General features: G+C 35.1%; 1 protein-coding gene and 1 long non-coding RNA gene across 9 annotated transcripts in view; one reads left to right on the top strand and one right to left on the bottom strand.

The window, feature by feature from the left end:
* LOC113843816 (uncharacterized) overlaps positions 1-12,524 on the top strand; it is a 57,251-nt gene extending 44,727 nt beyond the window's left edge. The window contains exons 3-5 of the long non-coding RNA XR_011809761.1: positions 4,145-4,254; positions 8,279-8,469; positions 12,384-12,524. This is a non-coding gene — a long non-coding RNA (uncharacterized lncRNA). The remainder of the gene's footprint in view (positions 1-4,144; positions 4,255-8,278; positions 8,470-12,383) is intronic.
* Positions 4,327-15,565, bottom strand: part of AKAP6 (A-kinase anchoring protein 6) — a 281,531-nt gene continuing 270,292 nt past the window's right edge. For 7 of the 8 annotated variants that reach the window (XM_038179113.2, XM_038179114.2, XM_038179115.2 and 4 more), the window contains one exon: positions 10,456-13,913. In XM_038179113.2, coding sequence (XP_038035041.2) covers positions 10,497-13,913 — 3,417 coding nt within the window. In that variant the 3' untranslated portion in view covers positions 10,456-10,496. Of the gene's footprint in view, positions 5,280-10,455; positions 13,914-15,565 lie in introns of those variants that run through there. The other variant, XM_027458862.3, reaches the window with a different exon arrangement.

The raw sequence follows: 15,565 nt of genomic DNA, 5'->3' as shown, positions 1-15,565 counted from the left end.
GCACTATGAGGTAAGTAAACCAAACACTACAGAGATATAGATCTGTCTGGCATCATTATGTCAGGATAAATAATGATCAGCTAATCGAAATACTATAATACAACAAAGCTTAGAAGCTTAGAGTATTTTTTGATTAAACTACTGACAAGGGACTATTAGATTTACAGAAGGATTTTGGTGGTGGTGGTGTTTTTGTTTGTTTGTTTGTTTTGTCTGCCAATCTATAATATTTTAAGTCTACTTGTTAAAACTTCATTTTCGAGCTTGTCAGAGACAGATGTTTATTAGCCCACACTTGGTCTTGTTCCTCACAAAGATGAAACAAAACCCATGCCATCTAGAGAGTTCTGTAATCAGACTTTTGATTCCAGAGCTATAAAGCAGAAGTTCAGGTACATATTTTGTATCTTGTATGAAAAATTACCATACCACATCGCTTGAGGGCATGTTATTTTTAGTAGCATTTATCTCCCCCGGAAAAAAAATAAAATAAAATAAATAAATGGATGTGGGGTAGATGGTTGATACTCTGTATCAGTGCTTCCAGAGTCTGATCTTTATCATGCTGTAAATGAAGTGCATCAAGAATGGTTTGTGTTTTTCCACTACTGCTTGAAACCTTGTCAAATATGTTTCCCTTTCCCTGTCACTCTCATAATGTTTCTTTGGCAAATGCTACAACTGGATCCTCACTGCATTTAAAACATCCTCATAGTAATTACAAAGATGAGAAAAATCTTTTAAAAATTGCACGTGTTTTTGAAATTATTTTCATTTCCGTTCACATTCCTAGAATGTCACAGAGATATGAGCTCAATACAAGGCAGAAGTAAAATCGTTTACTTCTCTTTCTTTTCCATGCCATATCATTTCAAGTATGATGTAGTTCGGTGCTTCTTTTATTTTTAATGATTAGTTTATCAATAACTATATTATCCCAGTAATGTTTGTACACTAAAATTACTGACCTGCAAAATTCTAACTCCACTTTTAACTTGGCTTATTTCTCCACGCCCCAGAAATAAAGCAGCACTACTTGCTATTACATTGGAAATTACATTTTTAAAGCACTGAAGCACTTAGAATTCAGCCAGTGCACAAACCTAAGTGACACCAAGTTCATTTATGATCTAGTCCTTAAAAACCTTTCTAAAATCAGGGATGAGCATGCACTTACTGAGCGAACAGTAGTCACATGAAAAATGTAAGCTATTTGGGTTGATAGAAAAAGTATAAGGGACTGGGTGAGTCTAAAAAGTTAGAAGCATAGCACTGAAGGCAATAGATCAGATGTCATTTGCTGGCCAAAATCCCTCTCCAAGTGATGCTATTATTAGGAATAAGTTTGTAGAAACTTGTCAGTGAAGGAGATTGACTTGGCTAAGAACCTGACATCCCCGTTAATCCTTTTGAGCCAAGCATGAGTATGGTCTGGCCTAAACATTAATAACCCTTTACTGTGCTCTGAAGAACAGAAACCTTCACAATCAACATTGTTCTTGATGTCTTCAAGCAAAAATAAATACATAAATAAATACTAAACATTTTAAGAGCCCTTATACCAGGCACATTTTTGTCAAAATATATTGTTTTACTCAACACAGGAGAATTGGAATGAAATTCTAAAACATGGGACATGGGACTTGGGGTTACAACATCCATGAATCCCTTCACCATTCTGAAGGAGGATGGTTGAGATACCATCTGTCACAAACTGTTCATTTCAACCATTCCAGAAACTGTTTATTGTGAAACAAACAGAAAGCATTTCAGTATCTTTGCTGGCGTGCATGTATTTGTTTTCTTATGCGTACACAAATACACAACGAAGAGCACAATCAACCCCACGGGTGTAGAGATGCCACCTAAATTTCTCATATTATAACAAAGATGCAGAGGCACTGTTCTGTAAAATAGTCCATGACTTACCTTTGAAAAAACACAAACTGTTAAGTGAGAAAGAGATTTGGGCTGTGGTTCACAACGCTATCCATACATAAAACTACCATGATTACAAAACACCTTTTAAATCGTAAGTCTCAGGCATGTGCTTTGCCACTAGTATTAGCATGCATTCCCTTTGCTTAGAGCTGGAGAGCTCTGGCTCTCTTTGGAAGGAATGCAAAGCAGGCCGGAAAGAGAGATCCACGTGTCAGGGCCATTGCTGTCAAATGGCCTCCTCACACATTGCAGATGTTGTTCAAGCACGAGCCAGGAAGCATGCGGAATAAAAAGCAGCCTATGGAGCTTTAGGTGGGGATAAATGCTGCAGAAAGCTTGTAGCATGCTTCTGCACCACAAGAGAATTTCCCAAGAAGTGAACAGGATCTATATGGGAATGAGCCGAACTTAGAGGGTATATTGGTATATCAACATTAATTTTACAGTATTCCAATATTTTTTCCTTAGGGAGTTAGCACTAGGACTTCATGTAAGTTCTATGTACAACTTGGTCATAAGTTGTCTGGTCATAAGTATAGGACTTATACTAAGACACAAACAAATCCTGTATAGTATATGTCAGCGTTTTCATTTAGAAATCAATTTTTAAATTTTTATTGACATCAGAATCTAACATATTCTGAGAAAAAAAAAAAAAAAAAAAAAGGTGATGCTTAGATGCTTATAACCATGCCAGAAAAAGTAGCTGATAATGATGATGGGTCTTGCATTAGAGTCATAAAAATGATGGCTTTATCTCACAAGACTAAATAATATAGACATGGAAATACTAGTTAAATTAAAATGTTCAGTAGATCTCAGCAAAGACCCACTGAAATTTGAGTTGTGACCAATACTCCAGATATTGTACAATGAGTATGTGGCTTATTGATATGACAAGTACTACTATTTTCCCCTAGGAGAAAAATGGAATTTGTGACAAATGGTCTAATAGAACAATACAAGTAATTGATGGAGTTTTGCACAGTCTGTTGGGTGAAGTGACAGATCTGAAAAGCCTCTGATTTATTAGTTTTTCTGTCATCATAGAGTAAGGTCTGACTATAGACAAAGTAAGTTTAAGAAAATACAACATAAAACAGAGAAAGCTGGGACAAAAAAAGCATGATCCTAGTTTCCATGTCAAGACCATTTTACAAATGACTCCTAAATTAAAATAATTAACACTATAAATATGTTACTAAACTTAGGAGTTATATTCTGAATCACTTTCTGTATAATTTTAAAAATAGTTAAAATATATTAGTGACCTTTAGCTATACAGTTATATATTTTAGATAATTCTAGGTCCAACCTAACAGATATATACATGTCACAAGATATGCAAGAGCAGAAAACATTACAGATTTGAAAGGTTCTCTTAAGAATTGCTTCTTCTTATTAATGTTCTTTAAGCTAGGAGTTGCTGCCCTACCCACATCAAAGCTATGTAGTGGAAATTTAAATTGAGAGATAAATGACTTGTTTCTTGCAGTAATAGGAAGCTGTTAATTTGAAAAACATGAGGTTTTATTTTAAACGCTTGTTACTTCAGTTTTATATGAATATATCATCTGGTTGGTATAGTTCATCTAAGCTACTAGCTAAGCTTCTCAAACTGGAACACATTTTTTAAAGGTAGTAGAACACTGAAGCTTTTTGCAAAAGGATTTGTATAAATGGAAAAATATATATATAAAAGATGGTGTGGAAGAGATTTCCATGCCTTAAAACTTTCTTGACATCCCTTCACAACAGTGTTTTCAGGAGATGAATATAATGTTTGCAGAGGTAGGTCTGGCTTGTTTTAGCCACCCAGTATGGTTTTAGCACAAGATAAAAACCTTTAAAAAGTACAGTCTAAGTTATTTAAACAATAAACTGTAAATAATATAAACTGTAATATAAACTATATATTAAAACACAGTTACATATAAATATATATTAAATATTTATATTATATATAGTTACATATAATATATATTGATATATATAAAGCTTATTCAATATCATTAAGAAAATGAATGAAATTTTAAGAGTCAGAGAACAATTTACAACCCCAAATCCAACTGTTAGTGATTTAAAGGGATGTGTGTGTGTGGGGGGGAAATTTGATATAAAAGCATGCTTGACCACTGTTAACTGCTGTTGGCAGTGTACTAGCTTGATCTACTAAATATTTGTGTCTCTTTATCTGACCTAGGAGACCCACAGAATCTTTAAGGAAAAGGATCTTTACCTCTGAGCCCGGTAACTCAAGCCTTCACCAGCTATGGAATTGCATCTGTCTAGGAAATATTTGCAAACAAAAAGGTACTCCTCTGTACTTCGATGCAGCATCCTGTTCTTGGTACGCGGTTAAAACAGATCACCAGTTCTGCTTTATTTTTTTTTCCCCAATAAACTATGTTTATTATGCCAATTCTAATTACCATGCAATCTAATGTTTTTAAGGCTTATATTTTCCACATCACTGGACATCACAAACATGAAAGCATTTTATACTGTCATTATACATCAATGTTTGCACTTGGGTATACATATATACAGAAATTATTCACACATCTTAACCTTGCTATTTCCTCCTTTCAAACCAACATAATTTTACTGTGAAAGCAGCTTTTTAATAAATGGTATAAGAAATACAGCAAGGCACACATTTTTAAAAACTTTTTTTCTCATTACCACCTCAAGAAGCATAAAAAAAAAATGTTGTACTTAATTCAATAGAATGTCAACAGTTCCTAATATACAACACCATGCAGTTGTTTCTTGAAGTGTTGCATAGATTAAATTTTAAAATGAAATAAATAAAATGGTATTTTGTTTGTTTAATTTTTAGGTGTATTGATTAAGGAGAGCTAATGACTTCTTTTTGCTGCAATCCAACAAAATTGTCACTTTAAACATAAAATAGTTTCAATAAACTTATGCATTATACACATAAATATTAAATTTGATACATAAAATAGAGGAGTACTGGCAGGTACAATTCTGAAAAGATAAACCAGACCGATCATGAAATCTGTGGAACTTCAAAACTTTAACAAACAGAACCCAGTGATAAGTACAGGAGCATCCAATTTAGGAAGGGCAGATCATTAGAGGTAGCTTGGGAGAGGAATCCATGAGAAAGCAAATGGCTTTGCTACCATACCAGATGATCACTGAAATAGAATTAGCATATGCAGCCTGATCACAAAGCCAACATGGACAAATCACATTTGGAAAGAAAATTTATCTTGGGAGTCAGTGTAATGAAAGGCAGTGATACAATGGAATTGGAGGTCATCCCAGGGTTTACAGGATGAACCTGCACCTGAATTGCAGCCAAGTTTCTAAAAGGAAACAAAAAAGTAATAGCAGGTTACAGAAAATGCAGTTTTATTTGCAAAACATAGCTCTTCCAGAACAACCATAGATACTCATTAAATTATCACATGCCAGAGCCTTTAATGCAGAAGCATACAGTAGGCAAACAATGACTTTTAACAGCCTGAGGTACAAGGTAGTGTAAAAATTGTTTTGATGTAGAAAACTCATTGATTTTTGTAAAGACTTTGTTTCTAAAGAAACAATGGAAGTCATCAAATCTGACCTTTTCCCTGGATCCTGTCCTCATCCTTACCTGCAAACTTACCTTTAGTGCACTCAAAGGTGCACCGATCAATGAAAACATAGGGGTTTTTAAAAGGCAAACAACAAAAAGATCTACCCGTCACTTAGTTTAATACTTATGTAAACATATAAAATGAGATTTCAAGAGAGAAGGAACAGATTGTCACAGAAGTGTTCAGTGAATAGAACTGTCAGTGTCATCACTGTCTTTTTAAATTGTAAATAGCTATTTAGACACTTCTAGTACCAGCAATGAGTTAAATTTTCATACTATAGAATTATCCAGCTTGGAGTTTAGGGTTAAACTATTCATCAAAGAGCACAGGCTTATGATGAGGATTATGAAGAAATAACTGTCAGAATACAGCTCAAAGATTAGTGCAAAGTACATCTTGTAGGCATTTCCTAGGAGGCACTCCAGACATGCATTATGTGCCTTCCAAATTAAGCAGGAGTATCTGGATCTATCCAGTTACCTTCTCCTTTGATCTTATTTGCTGTAACTAGCCCCCCCCCCCCCAGTTATAGAAGAAATATACTTACAGGAAAAGAATGAAAAGCTCAACAGTTTGTTTAGAAATTAAGGAAGAACTGATGTGAATAAAGAGGAAGATTATCAAAATGTTTCAAAATGTTTCTACAACTCTGGCAGGAGTTTTATGTATCTATAGTAAGAAAAGTCTCACTGATGGATTATGTTAGGTTTTTCAAAAAATACGTAATTCACAGATAATAAAAGATTATCTGTTTATTTAATTCTTTTAAAGAAGTCAGCTACGACAGTAAGGAGCTAAAAAGTCAGAGTATTTTAAATTCTATAAAGAAACATTGGTCTATCCATCTCCCTATAAAAATTGTAAGAAAAAAAATAAGCAAAAATTTAGATTACTCTTGTAGTTCCATTTTCTAAAAGTAAATTATTACATACTAGTTATTCTGTAAACCTCTATATTATTTCTCTCCTGTAATGTATAATTAACTAACAGTACTTTGCATTTCTGTATCATGTTTTATCTGTGGATCTCAAAACACTTCTCAGTGAATGAATCACGTTTCACAGGTCCCATCAATCATTATTCTCATTATTTTGCTGCTAACAAAACTGAGGAAGGGAAGGAATAAGCCATACAAAAACATCCATTGCTGAGCAGGAAATAACAGCCAGGCTTCTGAGTAGCAGTCCTGGGCATCAGCCATAGAGCCATCCCTCTCTCCTGGGCTTCTCTGGGTATTGTAAGTGGTGGGACATTCTGGCCAACATTGCAGCACTGTCGGATTTATTTTTCTTAAGCCCAAACAAAATATTTTTTTTCCAAATTAAGTTAATACTTAAGTTGAAATTACAGATTCTGTACAAAAGGAAGGAAATAGCTTTTGAGACTTACTTGTAAGCACTAACAGGTAACACACAGAAGTATATCATATTTTCTAGAAATGACTCCAGACACACCACATAAAGAAAAAGAGATCAATGTATTGATCTCTATACATATTGAATATGTGACTAAGAATTCCCATCCCTTTGGTGAGTCGTGGGTCACAGTGACAGCAGAAGATTGCATGAGCTCATATACAGAAAGATAGCTCCTTCAAGCTGTCCCCTACTTAAGAAACAAAATCAGCATAGTTTTATGAGCACCTCTGTTAAAGAACTCTGTGTTGGCTTATATGAGAGATGAGTCAGTGCTGACAGATATTTTTGAGCCTACTTATAGAATTGCTATTATTTTAACACATTGGTCATTTCTTGTAGCACGCTGATAAATAATAGAATTGCAACTTACATACACTTGCAGAAATATTCTCCTCACCATTTTATTCTCCTGTACATCCAAAGCACATACTAAAATAGTAAAAACCAAACTACATTTGAAACTATGCTTTTTTTCAGCTTTGAAACCTTAGTATGCTTTTAAGGTACACATATACTATAGATTATTTTTCTCTAAGTATTACAGCTACACATGGAATTACACATTTAAATGAGCTTACAGCACAGGTGCTACAGGAAAAATAATGGTGTTTGCCATTTATCTTTCAAATTAAATAATGTGTTTTTAAATAGTAACTTTTTTCATAATACACTTATGGGAACAACATTTATCTGTCACATTTTAAAAGATGTATTAGTAATAAATGTAAATTACCTTTAGAAAATCAGTAATTAGCCTCATCAAAAAATAAACAATCTGCCACCAAAAAGATAATCTTTAGCATAGTTAAGTATAATAACTGTTATTTGAATAAGTTAACAAATTAGGATAGATTGCTTCTGTAATTCATTCCCCATAGCATGAGAGATGAAGTTAAAGCACCAAGCTTGTGAATGGGGGAAGGGAGCTCAGACTTGAGTGAAACCAAATCTAGCAGCTCATATATTCCTTTTTTGATGTGCCTGAGACACACTATATCTATCCTAGGGCTTTACTGCTGGGAATAATACAGTACATAACTTCCATGGAAGCAGTGCTATACATGTCTGTTAAGAAACAACGTATCTTCTAATGTTTAAAAAGTGGAATGTAGTGTGAAGGGCTTTGTTACCTTAAAATTATTTTTCAACATCAAGTCAAAAATTATTTTTTTGTTACGTTAAATGTTATAGTTTTGATATAATCCTATCAAATTGTTGTATACAGGCTCTGCATTATATTGCATTGTATTGCAGGGCATGTATTAAAATCCTCTATGTCCAATCTTTGTCCTTATGCCTTGTTAGCTGCATGTTGTCACATCCCAGTCTTATGAAAAACACAGCTGACTACAATGTAACTATGAGGTTCTGAAGATTGAGGGGAAGTTTATACAGTATTTTGAGATCCTCAGAGGAAAAGTACTTTCAATGAAGCGAAAAAATACGTTATTGTCTTCATCAGTGAAAGAATATGAACAAGAAGAAAATCACACACAGTAAGTATTCTTCCTCAAATTAAGTGAGTGGATAAAAATATAAGAAAATTAATAAAACAGTAATTTAGGAAAAGTTTATGTTTACATAATCATCACTTATCAACCTCATACTTTAGTCATCATCTCAACTTCCACATAGAAGCCTATGTATACACATAATCTTTTGAATGCAATCCTAGAATATATAGTATCATTTATCAGTTTTGTAATTCCCAGTTGATTTCCTTTGCTTCTCCAGTTGTTTGGATGTGTCCAGGTATTAACCTAACTGGCAATCAGCAGGTCAGGAAAGCCCATTTCAAAGCCATTCAAGAAATATCCTCGCTGCTATGACAGTTCCAAGATAATGCACTATTCAAATAGATTTGTGTCTGAAAGAGATAGTGGCAAGGTGTAGACTTTTGCTGCCATAACCTAAAGATTTTGCTAGATGTATTTATACATATGTGAATATGTGAATGGTCGGTAAAACAAAAATGTGCAAAAGAAAACCCCAAAGCATAATAGTATAATACAGCAAAATCAGGAAATGCTGAAGTTAAATATCCAACAGGAGCAAAGCAATCTATTTTGTATAAATAGGCTCAGATCCTCTGCTATAGCTATACAGGTTGCAATAAGTGTGTACTAGCGGTTTCAACGATGAATAATGTCCTTTTCTTCTAGTAGTATCATAGAATCATAGAATAACTTAGTTGGGAAGGGAAATTTGAATGTCATCTGGTCCAACCTCCCGCTCAAAGCAAGACTATCTTAAAAAGTAGATCAGATTATTCAAGGACATGTCCATGTTAATTTTGAAAATCTCCAAGTATAGAAATTTTAGAACTAGCCTGGGTGACCTGTTCCAGTGCTTAACCTCATGCCTTACTGGAAACTCCCTTGCTACAGCTTCTGATAAGCAGCAGCATTTGGAATTGGAGTGGCATTCGGAGTTGCCTGGTCTACTGAATGAGTGTTTCCAAAGACCAATGGTATTACTGCACAGCTATGTTGGCTTTTGGCTCACCAAACTAGTGAGACTCAGAACAACAGCTCTATAGGATCTGATCCAGAAGTTGCTTTGTAGATCTTCTGTTGTTAAATATGCAGCTTATTGTTAGACATTCATGTGACATTAAAAACTCCAGATATCAACCATCCCAAAACTTTGGAAGAGATCAGAGCCAAATTTTCAACTTAGGTTCAAACATCTTATGTTTCAAAATGCTTACCACAAAATAGAACCAAAGCTTTCAGTACTGCTGTGTGGCTAACACTTTCCATTTGCTTTGGTGTTTGGGTCTTTGTTCTACATTACCTTCACATTACACTCTTCACTGATGTTGCGAAGATTTCTTATTTTGGTAACCTCAACTTTTGGCCTAATACTAATAATGGCTCACTGAACATAAATCATGGTAAGCTGACACCAAGAGATGACATTCTCTCTCTACTTATTTTCCAGTTTGCTTAGCCATTCTTCATGAATTGTCTGTAAATATTTTAGAATTCCAACTCACTGGTCACTCAAAATCCATGTAAAACCAGAAGTTCAGATTCATCAAGCATATGTGAATACCTCCTAAGGTCAGCTGTCTGTGGAGAAGGGGATGAATGAGTAGAGCTGGTTTCTGGTTCCACAGCTCAGTTGGTAAAGGAAGAGGAGGTGATACAGAAATATTACTTTTGAAGGATTCCCAAGTTCTGCAAAATAACAGATTTGAAGATTCCAGAAGAGAGCAGCTCCAGTCAGTGCAAAGTAGGAGCAGCTACTGTCCACTGCATTTGTTGAGCAGTGGCATGTAATTCAGGATTTTAGAGGATTTTAGTGTAATTAACACAAATGATTAGTACTACCATAAAACAGAAACCCTGGATCCCTGGATGGTGATTCATCTCCTTTCGTTGTATAAAACTGTTAAAAAAAAATAAAAGCAAGAAATGAAAAGAAAAAAAAAAAAAAAAAAAAAAAAAGGTGCAACTTGTATATTGTAAAGTACATACCTGTTTTTAGGATAATGTATATGCCTGGAGAGGGTTACATTCTATCTGTGCATATTAATGTGTCTTTCCTTATGAAGAGTCAGGAGAGTTTCTTCACAAGTAAGAGTTTTAGTGTTTTGGTGCAAAACCTCCTTATTCTGTGAATGGCTGGGCTTTAACTGAAACTCTATGGCTGAAACCTCTTCAGATGCAGCAACACATCCTTTGGGCTCTTCGATTCCACATGCTTTTCCTATAGTACTCTTCTTACTGCTAAGCTCTGGAGAATTCTTTTCCAAACCTTCCATTTCCCGATCTGAAATCATCAAATCATCATCAGCATTTTTCAAATCATTTGAAGCATTTTGTTTGTTAGGATTGGGGACATTTATATTAATGTCATCATCACATAAAAAAGATAAATGCCTATTTTCTGATGAAGTTTTAGCTTTTCCTATTGACTCTAGAGTCACTTTGCCTGGTGACTCTGGAGGTATTTCAGAACTAATGTTAGAAATAGGTTGCTGCTGTTCAACTCGTGCTTCGGTAGTACCATTAGAAACAGATTGCTGCTGTTCAACACGCTCTTCTTCAGGGCAAGCTTCAAAAAAGCATTCAATATTTTCTCTGTCATCTGTGAAGTCCAGTGGCACAGGAGTGCTGCTCTTTTCCTCTATGTATTTGATTACCTCTCCACAGTCACTATCGTGAGAAGAAAGTGAAAGATAAGAATAGAAGTCCCCTTTTCTTAGCTGGATGGGTCTGTGAGAGTGTTCTAACACTTTTTCCTTGATCTGTGTTAATGAAGCTGGAGCAGATGACTCACATTCGGGTTGTGACTTACTTTTCAAAGCCGTTGATGCCATGTCTATTATCTCCATCACAAAGTTGTGTACTGAGCCATCTTCCAAGTTTCTTTTATCAAAAGTAGCAGGTTCACAGTTACAGCATGAATCAGGACCACTGGCTGAGGAATCCTGTTCTGCTTCATTAGATTTCAAGGCTGCACAGCAATCAGTAGATTTTTCAGTAGTGCTTACTCTGCGTTGCTGACCATCGGGTAGGGATGCTTGCTTGTCTACGCAGTTCGTTTCTGAGGAAGATTCAGTACAAGGTTTTTTAGCGGGAGAGTAAGCAACACCATGACAATCAGACTGAAGATGACTTTGACATTCTTTTGGAGGGTTTCTGGATCCATCTGACAACAGAGCAGTTTCCTTGCCATCCATATGTGAATCATCTGAACTGTCTGTAAATGCTTCACAGACACAACATTCATTTTCAGCTTCTCTAACATCAAGTGATGTATGAGTTCTGGAAGTTGCTGATGTTCTCACGAGCACTTCCTTTTGACTGCCAAGAGTATTTTCAACATTGCCATTCTCCATATCATCCACGAGCTGATCCTTCACAACCTGAGAAATATCTTTCCTTAAGTGACCCTTTGTCCCTTTTTCATGATCACGTGGTACATTCTTACTGTTGCCATTATTTTCTGGTATTTTCTGTACTGAACCATTCAAAAGTGTTTCAATGCTCAATGTATCTGTGGCTTTTGATGTCTCATTACTAACTTCTTTACTGTGCTGAATTTCATCACTGAGGTTACTTTTTCTCTTCTCCCTTGTCAAAGAAAATTTTGGTCTAATCCAAGTTTGGAGTTCATTTTTTATATAATCAAGTCCTGAAATTAAATTGCATTCTTCATAAATATCCTCATCAGTTGCTATACTGGAGTCATCATCTTCATCTTTGATACCTAGCTCTTCCTCAGTTAAGGTAAGGGTGGAACTTGAAAGCAAATCACTGTCATCTTCATCATCAGTACAAGCAGAAGTGCAGGAGACATTAACAATCATGCTGACATTGACATCACTCTCATCAGCTACAGATCTATTAAGATGTTTTCTAAATGATGCATTTGAATCTGGTATTTTATTTCTATGCAGTACGATGTCTTCAGAGCAGAGAGAAAGATCCTCACTGCTGCTGAGTTCAGTGAGAGAAGCCGCAGAGTCTTCATTGACTGAGGATGCAATATCTACAGACAGCTGTCCAGTAAAAGACATTTTTTGAGAGCTACTTTGGAGTGTTATATCAGAGATGCTGCGCTTTATCTTTTGATCTAATGGACTTTGGATATTCTCTAAACGATTCAAAAGATCTAATGTCCTTTTGCTGAGCTCTCCAACAGAATCACTACTTGCACTTATGTCTCCTGAACCATGATGACTAAAAAGATCTTCGTTGCTTTTGTAGGAAGTCAGCCAGCTCTCCAAAGAGGTGCTTCGTTGAAGACCATCTCCACTTTTAAAAATACCTGAGCTGAACAAATCTCCTACTACAGACAGTGACTCTAATGAAGAACTACGAGACAAAGTTGAAATCTGCTTTGTATTCTCTGTAACAGCTAATTTTCTTACTGTTTCTCCAGACTTACAAGAACTGGGATCTGATCCTCCAGGGATACTTGCCAGACTATGGTCATGAATAAACCCATCTGGTTGTGACTCTCCAGGTTTATGTTCAAATTTACCAGGTATTTTATCAAAACTAAAGCCATGAAACAAAGCACCCTCTGTGTGTGTCTTTTCAAGTTGTGATTGTTTCATTATCACTGGCAATTTGAATTTGGAGCCTTGAAGATACGAGTAATCATAAAATGTAAACACATCATGTTTTCCTTGCAGTTCTTCTAGACAAACAGGTTTACACATGGTAACGCTGTCCAAGTCTTCATCAATTTCACTTCCACAACATCCAGAAGGTGCCAACTGGCAATCATCTGAGAGACTAACATGGTCTTCTTCATCTTGCTTTATTTTTTGTTTTATTACATCAATTATGCCATCCATTTGAGTTTCTGCATGCCCAATTTCAGGATTACTCTGAGTGCTTTCTATATCATTTAGTAAAAAAATTTCTGAATTATTTGTAGTTTCTGTATCACATTCACTCACTATCCCACTCTCACTCTCAGAATGCCTGCTTATGTTTCCACTTTGGTACATATAGTTGTATGTTTTTGCCAATGTCGTCCCCCCTATTAGGTCTGGCAAGGATTTGGTAGATGAAAATGAAGAGTCTTTACTAAGACTTTTGTTTAAAATGTTAGACTGTGTTACACTGGAGAGTTTGGATGTTTTTTTCAAGAAAGGCATGTGTTTTTTTTCTGATAATTCAATATTATGAAGACTATAGACCTGATAGATGTGAGGATTTGGAGGGGAAGTAATGGTGGGACAATAAAGAGGACTTCCATGATCACTGATACTTTCATCTTCATTCACATCGTCACCACATTCTCCTGAAGCAGTTTTCTGACTTAGATCATCCTTCTTCTGCTCCTGATCAGGATCACTTAAATCTTCATGAACACTTATCAGCTTATTACTTATGTCAGTTTCATCCCATTCTAGTGCATCTTCACTTGGACCATTTAGATCCATCAAACTGGCATCAATAACGTTCAGAGACTCCTGTAAAAAATAATTTAAAAATAAGAGATTAAAAATATTTACAGCTCTACTTTAAAAGTGCTTACATTGAAATCATTTAGCTACGTTAATGGGAGTAAAGTGAATTTTTGGAACAATGATCATTAATAGGCTTTTACTTTGTCATGTATTGTGTACCATTTAAATGATCAATTAAAATGAAAACTATTAAATTCTGCATAATTTCTTATTTTTCTTATTTTTCTTCTTATTTGCCACTAAAGCATAATACAGAAATTTTACTTTACTTTAACAGAGATTAATTGTGGTTAGTCATTTTATAACAAGCATTAACCATTCTGCAGAATCACACAGAAGTGTTCTAATAAAAATATGCTGATAGGTGTCTATTATGTTGGATATATGAGAATATCTCTTAGCCTGCTTAAGTTTAAAAGAGCTAAGATATAAATGTTTTGCCAAAGGTTTTAATAAAATGTTTATAACAAAGTTTTGTGCAGTCAGCCTTAAAACAACTAATCTAATGCACTGGCTATCACTAGACTTGATGAATTTTTATTAGAATTTCTGTTTATTCTTTACTTGATAATAAAGGCAGTACTAATGACCAGTAAGTAACACTAATGAATGTTAATATCTTCAGCTGTAAGATCAATCAGTCTAATCAAATACTACATGAATTTCAAATATTGTCTGTGCTGACACTGTTCTCTGGGAACAGGCTAATAAATAATTGAGCAAAACTTAGTTTGATTTTTTTAAGACTTTTGTAGCTTTCCAGTGGGCTATTATGGGCTCAGAACACGTAGCCTCAAGTATTATTACTTCTAGAAACACCTGTGGGAGAGAAAGAGCACCTTGACAACTCTTCCTACTGAAATGTGATATGTCAAATGGCCAACAGCACTGACTCACCTTAAAATCCTCAAAGTAGGAGAGAAGCAGTTGCTGATTTGGGGGCTTGCTCTCTGAGATCAAATTAATTTCTCCTAATTTTTCTATTTATTGAGAGCCTGCCATTTTAGGGAAGACTTTGCTTACATAGTAAGTCTTGCGATAGGACTGCTAACTAATGTAGAATTGTTTAATTTAAATTTTCTTAACAGCTGAACAGTGATATCACTGTATCCAAAAAAAAACAAATACTTTTTTTTTTTAAAAAAAAAAAAAAACTTTCAACAATGATCTCTCTCGAGTTTTCTTGGAGCAAGTTTGACTGCATGCCAAACAGCAATCTAAATGACAACAAACTCACTAAGTTACTGAAATACAAGTAGATAAAGGGAGGCTGTAGTCAAATGAACAGTTGTAAGCAACTTGGTTGCAGACTTAGATTCATAAAGATTCAGCCAAGGTTAAGTGAGCCGAGGAAGGCACATATGTCTGACTGGAATTCTCAGCTGTGAGCTCCTTTGAAGAAGGAACTAAAGCCTGCTCATCTCTTTCAAGACAAATCATAAGATAATCTCAAACAGTTCAATAGTTAGGGCACTGATTTTGGATGTGGGACAGTTTGTAAGACTGGGCATAAGAGACATGAACCAGGCTCCCATTCTCCTAAGAGAAGCTGTTCTGAAAAGAAGCCTACTTATGCTATTTTATTTTGCATAAAACAACTAAAAATTAATTGAGTCACAGTCAGATGAGGAGAGTTTTAACCCACAGTGCAATGT

This window comes from Anas platyrhynchos, chromosome 5 (genome assembly GCF_047663525.1).
Source record: "Anas platyrhynchos isolate ZD024472 breed Pekin duck chromosome 5, IASCAAS_PekinDuck_T2T, whole genome shotgun sequence".
Classification (NCBI taxonomy): domain Eukaryota; kingdom Metazoa; phylum Chordata; class Aves; order Anseriformes; family Anatidae; genus Anas; species Anas platyrhynchos.
Note: the sequence above shows the minus strand (reverse complement) of the source record. Positions and strands in the feature narration are given on the sequence as shown.